Source organism: Notamacropus eugenii, chromosome 1, assembly GCF_028372415.1.
Source record: "Notamacropus eugenii isolate mMacEug1 chromosome 1, mMacEug1.pri_v2, whole genome shotgun sequence".
NCBI classification, from domain to species: Eukaryota; Metazoa; Chordata; class Mammalia; order Diprotodontia; family Macropodidae; genus Notamacropus; species Notamacropus eugenii.
In genome coordinates, this window is record NC_092872.1 from 349,243,356 (window position 1) to 349,255,484 (window position 12,129).

At 35.6% G+C, this 12,129-nt stretch overlaps 1 protein-coding gene across 21 annotated transcripts in view; it reads right to left on the reverse strand.

The window, feature by feature from the left end:
- Positions 1-12,129, reverse strand: part of KLC1 (kinesin light chain 1) — an 84,440-nt gene that overhangs the window by 52,621 nt on the left and 19,690 nt on the right. For all 21 annotated transcript variants that reach the window (XR_011971851.1, XR_011971850.1, XR_011971849.1 and 18 more), the window contains exon 2: positions 849-1,110. Coding sequence is in view for 16 of the 21 variants with exons in the window: in XM_072630092.1 (XP_072486193.1) it covers positions 849-1,110 (262 nt within the window). In the remaining 5 variants the exon portion in view is untranslated. The remainder of the gene's footprint in view (positions 1-848; positions 1,111-12,129) is intronic.

Below are 12,129 nucleotides of genomic sequence, written 5' to 3' on the forward strand. Positions count from 1 at the left end.
TTCATCACCTTCCTAATTTTCTAATGAATTCATATGCTAAGAATTCAGAAAATTTGCTAAGTTTGAATATTTCTTTTAATTCCTGTAATATGTATGCTGTTATTGTTCCCAGAGTAAGTATACTATATTTTGTTGAACAGATATAAATTCCATCCTCCTGATATATAAATGAAGCATGTGACCAGAGATTATGGTTTATAATAATGTATCCCAAAGTTATACCAAGTTTTAAACTTCCTCTAAACCTTTCAATAAAATATGGAAAGAAAAGAAAGGCTAGCAAAGTGATCACTCAAAACCCTACATTAAAAATTCATAACATGAATAGAAAAAAAATCTAAAATCAGAGTAGGCACATCACTTCTGATGGTAAATAAAATCTTCTCTGAACATAAACTGGTTACAGCTCTTTTTTATGCCAACTAGTAAATAAACAAAATAAATAAATGGCCAAAAGAAAGCCAAAGCATTTTAGTATCTATTTCGTTCAATTTTATCTATTTTTTAGAAGACTTCAAATTCAAAAAGAAGGAAGTCAATTATTCTAAAACCCATCTTTATATTGTAGATCTAAAACTAACATGTACATAAAGACACCAATCCAAGGATGGGCCTCTTGATTTTAATCCAAAAAGCTTTCTCAAATCTATCTCTCAATTTCTATAATTCATTTAATGTGAAGTTCTTAGAATCATCTTCCCTTTTTTACATCAATGTCAATTCTAATGGTCTTCCTTTTTTTTTTTTAGCACTGATATCAAGTGTGATATTTCCCCTTACAATTTCAATTTTATTATTACTTCTCCATTTTTCCATCTAGTTAAAGCTCAAGTCATTTCCCAATCTACCTGTGCCTCACTCAGTCCAAGCTCCAACATTTCGAGTGACTTGCGAATCATGTTCGATTTCTCTTCCACCAGATTGCTTTCATCATCTTTCTTCAAACACTTAAGTGTCTCAAGTAAACTTTGCAAGATAGAATTGTGTTCATTCTTCAGGGCTTCCAGTCCCTGAATCACTTGCTTTGTCTTAGAAATGATTTCATCCTGGGTAAGCTTCTCCAACTTGTCTTCCTTTAGGTACACCATTGTGGACATGTTGTCATACATTCTAGAATTTTAAAAATCACAATTAGCCATCAAACTAAATTTTAATCAATAGTTATTAACATTATTTAATATCTAATTTCTCTAAACTATGCAAACCTTGTGACCCAGCAATACAGTTCATTAGATCTATACCCTCAAACAAATCAAAGAAAGAATAAAAAGACCTACATATATACATGTATATTTACAGCAGCTCTTTTCATGATGGCCAAGAACTGGAAACTGAGGGGAGACATATCAACTCATAGCTGAACAAGTTATAGTATATGAATGTGATGAAATATTATTGTTCTGTAAGAAATGATGAAGGGGATGGTTTCAGAGAAACTGAGCAAGGTCTGTATGAATTAACACAAAGTGAAGCAAGCATTACCAGGACAACAATTTATACAATAACAATATTGTAAAAACAAACAACTTTAAAAGACTTAGTAGTAACTCTGATCATGTGATGAACAACTATAATTCCAGGAGACTCATGATGATATATATATGCTCCCCATATCCAGAGAGAAAACTCAAGAGTGCAGAGTGAGGCACAAGCACACACACACGCACACAGGGGTCATGAGTAATACAAGGATTTGTTTTGCTTGATTATGCATGTTTGTAACTAGGAAGACGTAGTATGAGATATGCTGTGTGAACATTATCCCTATTTTACAAATGGGAAAACTAAGGATTAAGAGATGTTTAGCGACAACTAAGTCACAATCTTTTTTGGGGTCAATTTCATCTATTACATCAAAGAATTAGACAAGATCTCTGAAATCCCTTTTTCTACCAAATCTATGACCCTATGATCTATTGCCAAGATTACATGCCTAGTGTCACTTGAATCCATCAGGCCTTTTGACCCTTTCAATCAAATAACAATCCAACAGACATTTATTAAGTAGTATGTGTCAGGCACCACAGAGGCAAAAAACAAACATTTAGAACAAAAGGACTACTATAAATGATACCTGTTACCTGAATTAAATCATCTTAAATATGTATAATATATAATTAAATTATCAAGAGTAATTATTAAACTTTATTAAGAAAAATTCAACATTACAACACGGAAAGATAATAGCCTATTGATTATGAGCCAGTATGAGAACCATCATCACCTTATGAAAATACTTAAGAGGGAAGAAATTTTCCTACTGAGCCATAGAGGAAAAAAAAATAGAACCAATGTATAGAAGTTAAAAGGAGACAGACAGATTGTGACTGAACATAAAGAAAAACACCCTAACAGTTAAAGTTGCCCAAAAAAGGAATGAGCTGATAAGACAAAACATCCAAATAATCAGAATTATCCAAAAATCAAACAGGTTCTATTCAGGGAAGCAAATAAGTTCCCTAATCACTAAAAGACGTCAAACAATTGGCTAGGTGACCAATAATGGGGAAACTGTAGATGGAATTCTTTATTTGGTTAAGAAAATAGAACTTGATACTCCATCCCTCTAAATTCACCTTTCCTGTTGAGGATACTACCATCCTTCCCAGATGCCCATATGCACAACCTCAGTAATTCTCAACTATTCCCTCTCTTATACACTGGCCCTTATTGATAAGTTGTCAAGTCTTACTAATTCTACATATCATCTGAGGCATCCTTTTCCTTTCCTTTTCTCCCCATTCATAAAGCCACCACAAAATCCTAATTCAGGACCTTCTCATCTCTCACCTGAACCACTGCAATATCCTAAATGAACTACCAGTTTCTAGTTTCTCCCCTTTTCCTTCTCTCCTCTTAATAAAACTGCCAAACAATAATCTTCCAAAAGCTTAAGTCTGGCTATGTCGCTGCTATCGGACTACTCCAGAATATTCTGTGGCTCTTTTAATTTGTCACTCAGTTTGACATTTAAAACCCTTCCACAATCTAGCTACAGCCTGTCTTCCCAGGCTTATTGCACACTGTCCTCCATTACACATTCTACATTACAGAACACTGGTCTACTTACTTTACTGTTTCCCAAAATCAGCATTTCATCTCCTACCTTTGCACAGCCTACACTCCCTCATTCCTGGAATGCATACCCTTTTCACCTTCATCTCTTAGAATCCCTAGCTTCCTTTTAGCCTCAGCTATGCAACTCTTATCAAGTCTTTCCTTAGTGAAATTTTGTGAATCTTTAATGAGCCAGTTCAACTCTATACTATCCTCTGCACAGGAATCTCTTGCTCCCTTGCCCTATCATTTATTTGCTCATACTTCACCACACCCTGAATTACACCCACCTTCTGCCTCTTTTGTTCCTATTCACAAGCAGTGGAACAAATAAACATGTTGACTGGGTTTGCTACAAATTTATGTTCTCTAATCTCAAATACACCCTTCACTGTAGCTACCCAATCAATTTATTCTTCTCTAATTTAACCTATATCCCACTTATCACAGAGGCTATTTCAAATCTTGTCTTCTCTTTAGAAGCTTTCTACTGTGCTCACTCTCCTCATCCTTTCAGTTGAGCACCTTAACTTACACTTTTTTTCAAGAAATAGATGCTATTTCCCATGAACTCTCTCATCTCATCTCACATCTTCTTGGAATTGAAGGTATGACTTTTTGTAAATTTTTACTATGTAATTTAGATTACTCTCCAAAAAATGATCCTACAAGTTTGCAATTTCTATATACTACCTAATGCTCCAACTATTATCTGTAAGTTTGTCAAATATGCCTTCAACTTCTTCAGATTTGCAAGTCCTAATTCCTATCTGAACATTTGATTCCACCCTAACTTTGCCAGGATTTTACTTCAGTTACTCAGTTTTTATTCTCTTCTCTCATGCATCTTCAATTTCTTCCCTTCCATTGGCTCTTTGCCATTTGTCTACAAACATTCTCCAGTTTCCCCAACCCACGAATAAGAAAAAATTTCCCTTAAGTCTTCCATCAAACTATTATCTCATTTCTTTTCTTTTCACTGAATTTCTGAAAATGTAGTCTAAATGTGATGCCCCCACTTCTTTACCACTTGAAATTTGGTTTCTACTCCCAGAACTTTCTCATTTCTCATTTTCCTTGATTCTCTCTAGCAAATCCCCCTTCCTTCTGGACATACCAGCCTCCCTTCGCTACTAAAACATTATAATCTCCTGGTTTTCCTAATCACATCACAGACAAAGTAGCACATGAGTTTGGTTTTGTAAAGGGGGAAAGATTTCAATAGGCAGAGATTTGAGAAGTGGTGGAAAAAGGAAGTCCAGTTCACTCCAAGCATGGAGGAATGGAATGAGCAAAGTCACAGAGACAGGCTAAGGCAGAATAAGATCAGGAACAGGAAAGACAGTTTGGTTAGACCACAGAAGGGCTTAATGAAGAATAATGCGCAAAAAGACTGTAAAGGGAGAATGATTCAGATTATAGAGGGCTGTGAAAGGCAGACTAAAGAATTCATTTTGGTGTTGTTGTTCAGTTGTATCTGACTCTTCCTAACACCATCTGAGGTTTTCTTGGCAAAGACATTGGAGTGGTTTGCCATTTCCTTCTCCAGCTCATTTTACAGATGAGGAAACTGAGGGAAAGAGTTAAGTAACTTGCCCCAGGTCACATAGCTAGTAAGGGTCTGAGGCCAGATTTGAACTCAAGATGAGTCTTCCTGACTCCAGATGTAGGTTCTCTATTCACTCTACCACCTAGCTGCCCCAAAGGAATTCATATTTTTAATCTTAGTACAAAACATCTATTTCAGACCATACTGCTATCTACTCTTCTACTGCTATCCTACTCCTTCACACCTGGACTTCCAGAACCTCCTCTGTTCCTGAGAGTCAATCCACTCAACTTTGGAATTCCTGCTGGAGCCCTGGACTGTTGTATGAGTGTAAACTTGCCTGAGCACTATACAGCTAACTACAGACACTATATATTTCATATCCATTCTTTGAAACAATTCTAGCATTTGCCCTGTTGCTGTAGGAGTCTCACCCTTTATCTTCCTCATCTATAAAAAGAGCCTTAGACTAGACGGTCTCTAAAGTTTCTTCCAGCACTATCTGTGATTAAATGATTATTTGAAGCCCAGAGGAAAAAAAATTCAGCTAAGTTTTTAGTAGTGTTTAAGAACACTATTATTTTGCTTCAAACAATGGTCCCTACTATGGTACTGTTTCCTCTCCATTTACCAATAAGGAATAGATTCTCTGTTTTATCAATCCATGCCCCATTAAAAAAAATGTGCAACCTAAAAGAAAGTATTCATTATTTACATGAAATTTAAGATAGGCAGTGTCCATAAAATATTAATACTTATCTTCTCTTTGAAAGAGAAAAGTTATTTGTAAAGCAAAAAGGTTTGAAACTTTTCAGAGGAAACTGCAAAAGTACTCAAGGAAGGAAGTTTTTTTATTAGTGTCCTCTCATAGAAAAATGAAGGAAAGGAAATAAACAGGATAGAATTGCCAACTTCATGTTTTACCGAATGTGGCTAAGTTAATTGGATCCAACAAAACAAAAATGACAAAGAAATCAAATGAATTGTCATTTGTTTTTGCACAAGGCAAGTAGTTCAGAAAATAATTAAAAATTTGCTGATCAGTCTCATAGCGGAGAGAAGAAAAGAGAAAAAGATCATATTGTTTGTGTGTCACTAACAGTAATTTTCCTTTGCTAGAAGAGTAGTGTACATATAAACCGCAAAAAAAAATTAAAATGGATAGTTCTAATAGGTCCTGTGAGGGGAGAAAATAAAGAATCTGAAACTCTGAAAGAATCTACATTCAAAGATTCACTACAGTGCAAAACTCAATATTAACCAGATTCTGTCTCACAGGGCTAGGATCAAGAGTTCAATCACATGGTAATTTAATTTAACGAATATTAAGCACCAACACCAAGAGTATCTTCACTGTGTTCTGTGCTGGAAATAGAAAGCCAAAAACTGGCCCAGTGTTCAAGTAGTTGATTTCCTAATGAAGTATGAGGGGAGTAAAGTTTACAAGTATCTATGGTACAAGATAGAAGAAAAAGAATCTATGTTTGCTGAAATGCTGAAAATCAGATTATAAAATGGTTGCCTCCAGGACTCTGTCCTTCTCTAATGCTGCTGTACTTCAACTATAACTAAATCTGCTGGCAAGGACCTCAACATTCTATGTAGAATGGTTTCTAGCAAGCTCAACAGCTATCCAATTCATCAAAGAATCAAAGCATCTATGAGATAAACAGAGTGGAATATCTTAAGGGAGAAAAAAGCTACTAAAAACACAAATATTTTACAACAATTCCAATTTTTAAAAAATAACTTGATAATTCTTATCCTTCTACATTCTTAGGACAAAAAACAAACAAACAACAAACTACCCCATGTATGTCCAATCTATGAAGTACATTTTGATTTAACTTCTGCTCTCTGTCCTCTGTTCTTATATCATTGTGGCATTTACAAAATACCTGAATCATTATCTAATCTAGTGGTTCTCAAATTTTTTGGTCCTAGTTTATGTTAATATCTGTTGATATTTACCATACTAGAAATTAAAACATTTTAGTATCATTATGAAAAGTCCTGACCTTGTGGACCCCCTGAAAGAATTTCAAGGATTCCCAGTAGTCTCCAGACTATACTTTGAGAACTATCTGCTAGAAATACTGATCATTTTACAAAAGAGGAAACTGGAGACCACAGTCAGGTATTCTGATTCCAAAACCAATGTACTCATTGCACTCTCGGAATCATCTGACACTAATGTTTACCTCCTTTCTAGAAACTTATTCTTCTTTTGGCTTCCCTTATACTGTAAAAGCTCTTCTACCTCTGTTTTCATTCTTTTTTTCTTCTTTGCTAGCTCCTCTTCTACCTCTCAACTCCAGCATACAGGTTTATACCCCAAGGATCATTCCTTAATGTTCCATTCATTTTGTTACAATCTTTACTATTTAAGTGAAATAATCTTCTTTCATGTTGTACGAACACTCTTTCATGTTAAACACCCCCAAATTTCTATTCTACTTCCATATTGGATTTACCACCCCAACCTCAAAACTTACTTTAATCCTGTGAAGTTATGTGACTATTAATGTGGTTAGTTCTGTCCATCAATCCAGATCACAATGCCCTCCACGCTTCATACAATCCCTTCATGCTTATGAAATGCTTGCTATAGCCAAAAATATTCATTCCCCAGAGGATCACCCCCTGGTATTGAGATTTTCAGTACTTAAAGTAGAATAGTCCTTAGACAAAATACAATCTGTAGCTACAATTTAGACTCAAAGAGCTTGATAAAAGCTGTCAGAGCTGTCTACTGACACAGCTCAAGAACCTGTAACATTAACAAGACGCTAGGGTATGACTTTACAGGGGGGACCTTATAAATTTAAAACATGTATAAAACTTATTATCTATTCCTATGCCCCAAACCCTGCAAAACATCTCTTTTTCCCAACCTAAGAAATCAATTTTCTTCTTAGCTCTAGCACATTTAACTTAAATACTCTAGTACATGATACAGCTGTCTTGTTGCCATATTAAGGTATAAGAGTCATGAGTCAATAAATTTGTCATCTAAATTGTGTGTATTTCCCAGTCCCTAGCAGTGTTCTGCACACCACTGAAACTTAATAAATATTAGTTAAACTGAAAATCAACTCAAATGCTGTATCTTACTCAAGCAATTCCTAAAGACACCAGTCAAGACTAGATTCAGATTTCTTCTGTTGGCCCTAGGCATAAATGCTCTGTTGGATACATTTCTACAAGTGTAGCTGATTTCAGTTTTTAAAAATCTCACAGGATGATCTTTGCTGTTATTTTCTTTTTATTTCTTTGAAACTGATATTAACATAACAGCCTCTGCTGAATAGCATAACAACTTTGTTTTCTCAGCCTCTCTCCAAACATAACACACTATATTTTGACACTTTTTATCATACACATTATTTTCCAAGGCACAGCCAAAAGTTTTTTCACTGGTCTTTTAGACTCTATAATATGGCCCCAACAACCCTGGTGGGTTTCTTCCTCCTCTACATCCCTTTACTATTACATCTGTAATACACAATCCAGCCTCAACTTACTGTTCCTTAATCCTTTCATGTGTTCTGTTGGCTACAGGTATCCCAAATATTATATTATCATATAATATATATTATGTATTGTAATTATTATATATATCATGTTATATATATATGTATATTTATATATATTGTATTATATAACAAACATTAAAGGCCTTATATGTTCAAGGCACTATATGATTGAAGATACATAGAAAAAAGGAAATAATATCAGTCCTCAAGAAGCTTAGATTTTACTAGGGGACAGAACATGTAAAAGATAGTAAACATATAATGTGGAGGCAAGAACTCCAACTAGTAAGATCAGAAATGGATGTAGGAGGTGGCACCTGACCTGAGCCTTGAACAAAACTAAAGTTTCTAGAGGCATAAGAGGAATGCACTGCAGGCATAAGGAATAGGCCAACAAAGGCATGGGGACTAAAGATAAATTGCTGAGTACAGGAAAGAGTAAATGGGTCTTTTGGCTAGAATGCACATGAAGGGAAAAAAATATGAAGTAAGTCTGAAAATGTAGGTTGAGGCCAGATTGCAAAGAGTCTTATATACCAACCTATATATCAACCAATTGATATTCTGTCCTAGAGATAATGGATAGATAGTCTCTAAAGATTTTTGAGCCAGGGAATGACATGGGTCAGATTTTTGCTTTAGGAAGACTCTGGCAGCCTTATGGAAATGGACAAGAGGAGAGAGACTGGAAACAAGGAGCCATGTAAGGAGTCTACTGCAGAAGTTCAGGTAAAAGGCGATGAGGACCTCAACCTGAGGTGGTAGTTGTACGAGTAGAGAGAAAGAAAAAGATGAAAGAAATGTACAGGTGGAATAAACAATATTTGGCAACTGTCTGGTTACGGAGTGAGGCATAGTCAAGAGACAAGTTCAGGAACCTGAGAGACTCAAAGGATGGTGACAAAAGATGAAGAGTTAAGCTCTCTGGGGAAACAGGAGAGGATGAGATCAAGGGCACAAGTAAAGGGGCTGGTCTTGACAAAGAGAACTCCCTCTTCATTAGAGAAAGAAAGTGACAGGTAAAGTTGAGATAAATATAATTATAAATAGATACCTTTCTCCAAACAAACTGACATTGCTCTATGATTTTTGAGGTATAAAAAAGAAGAGGAACTTCATTCCTGATGGCTTCTATTTTCTTAGTAAAATAGATAGGAAAAACATCTGCTGATTCAGAGGAATATAAGGAAGCAATAGGAGCTTGACAAGAAAAGATTTCAGAATAGCCATGGAAGGATGTAAAACAGTAAATCAAGAAAAGATTAAAGTTTTTCTTGGCAGTGTAAAGATCCAATCAAATTGTTGTTACTCAGTTGTTCTGACTCTAAGTGACCCCACACATAGGCTTTGTCAATGGGGTTTTCTTGGAAAAAAAAAAAGGAGTGATTTACTATGTATCCAGCACTGACAGACACTTGGGAAGTTACAAAATAATTACAGACACCTTTCTCCAAAGGAACTGACATTCATTCCTCTGTAATTTGTTGATATTAGGTGCATTTAAATTACCATTAACATATTTTTGTCCATGTTTTTCCAAATTCAGAAAAGTCTATCTGTAAGTGGACCATTATATAAAATGGAAAGATGGAATGGAGTCCTGAGAGAATACAAGCCTCACCAAATTAAAAGTCAAGTGAAATTTCAACTTAAAATGGAGAAAGTATCAACTACAAAACCCAGGAAAAACATGTATTAAAGCACAGATTAATTGAAGTTCATGGTTTCTCCAAGTATTTTTAATAATGTTAAAGTAGGCATGCTAGTACTAAACAGCAGGTAGGTTTCCATTTCCACTATTACAGAAATAAAAACAGTTAGTTTAGGTCTCTGACCAAATAAATCTTAAAATAGTCTAGCCTTCTGGTCAGCTATGAAATCTATCACTGAGGAATGGCTAAATAAATTAGGTATATCAATGTAATGGAATATTATTCATCATAAGAAATAACGAATATGATGAACAGAGAAGGCTGGACTAGTAAGAACTGATTCACGATGTCAAACACAAGCAAGGAGTATATTATTTGATATAATTAAACTGCTTTGTTACAGGGAAGAATTACATGGAGGGATAGGAGAAATAATGAGAAATGAAAGTGATATTTTAAAAAGTATCAATCAACAAGCATTTATTAAGTACCTACTATAATACAGCAACAATAAAACTTAAAATATATGTGTATGTATGTATATATATGTGTATGTATGTATAAATGTGTGTATATACATATATGTATATATATGTATATACACACACATATGTCTGCCTATCTGAAATCCATAGGTATCTCTAGTTTTCCATGGTCTTTCAAAAATCACTAACAATAACTGAGTAATCACATCTGCCAGTTCTTTCAGTATCCTGGAATGTAGTTCATCTGGACCTGATGATCTGAACTTACTCTGTAGTATCCAGGGCTATTTCTTTTCTTAACTTGGACTTTAATTTCCTTTTAACCATTTCTGATCTGTCCTTCCTATTCCAAAGAATTCTTTTGGGGAGGAAAAAAAGGAAAATAAAAGTTTAATACTTCATCCACTATCATTATTCTAGTCATTCTCAACAGCAGTTCTTTCCCTTCTTTGAGCTTCCTCTTGCTCCCAATATAATTAAAGAGGCTCCTGCTCCCCTCTTTATTTGTTGTCCTTCCCCAGCCTCAGCTCAAGCTAAGTTTTAGCAATCTTGACACTATTCTTACAGGACTGAGATGTAAGTATCCTCAATTATCTCCTCCTTACTTGTATCCTCTGTATTGTTTATTTTCAAATTCAAGTTGATGAGCTCCGTATACATACACAATTCTCTTTAAGATAGTCCTTCTTTTATTTCTTATGGCAATTGCTTTTTGGTGTTTTCTGGAGTCCAGTTTTGAGAGCTTCCCATGTCTCCTGAGCCAACTTCCCCTGTAACACTTTAGATCTTACCTATCCTATCCCTGAACACTGTAAACTCTGCACTTCCCCAAATCTAGGATATACCTCAGATTGTGCTGCTTTCCTCTTCTCTATCACCATTGCAAAGGGTGGAGCTGTGACCTGCCCCCCTATTTTTCCCATCATATCCAAGGTGACACAACTAATTTACTGGAAGAGCCAGAAAAAAAATCTATTTTTCTTCAAAATTCTACTCTAAGGGGCAGCTAGGTGACGCAATGAAGGCACAATGGCCCTGGAGTCAAGAGACCTGAGTTCAAATTTGACCTCAGACACTTAACACTTACTAGCTGTGTGATCTTAGGCAAGTCACTTGCGTCACCTCTTCCCTCTAAAAAAAAATCCTACTCTAGTATTCCTGCTAAACCATACTATTAGTAAGTCAAGGCATATTAAGCAAGTGAGTTCCAAGTACTATGCTCTGATGTTACAAAGGAAGGCAAAAACATACACCATGCTCTCAAAAAGCTCACATTAATAATGACGGAGATAACATACTGATAAATTATGTACACTTAAGACATATACAGAATAACTCAAAGGTAACCTATAAGGAGAAAACACTAACAGCTGGTGGGGCCAGAAAAGGCAATAGGACTTGAGTCTTAAAGGAAGCAAGGAAAAGCCAGAGGCAACAGGTAATGAGGCACAACATCTTAGATATGGTGGGTGGTCAGTAAAATGAATGCAGAGTCCTATGTGAGGAACGTCAAGTAGGCCAGAGTTGACAGATCACAAAGCTAGTAGAAGGAAGCAAAATGTAAAGAGACTGGAAAGGTAGAAAAGGGCTAGATTGTGAAAGGATTTAAATGCCAAAGAATATATATTTGATCCTGAAAGTAGCAAGGAACCACTGGAGTTTATTAAGCATATGGAAGAGAGGGGGTAAATGTGGTAAGGACTATACTTTAGGAAGATCACTTTGATAGCTGAGTGGAGGATAGCCTTGAGTGGGGAAAAACTTGAGCCAGAAGGAGGTGGAACCAAGATGGTGGAGTAGAAGCAGGGACTTGCTTAAACTCTCCTCCGAACCCCTCCAAATGGCTGTAA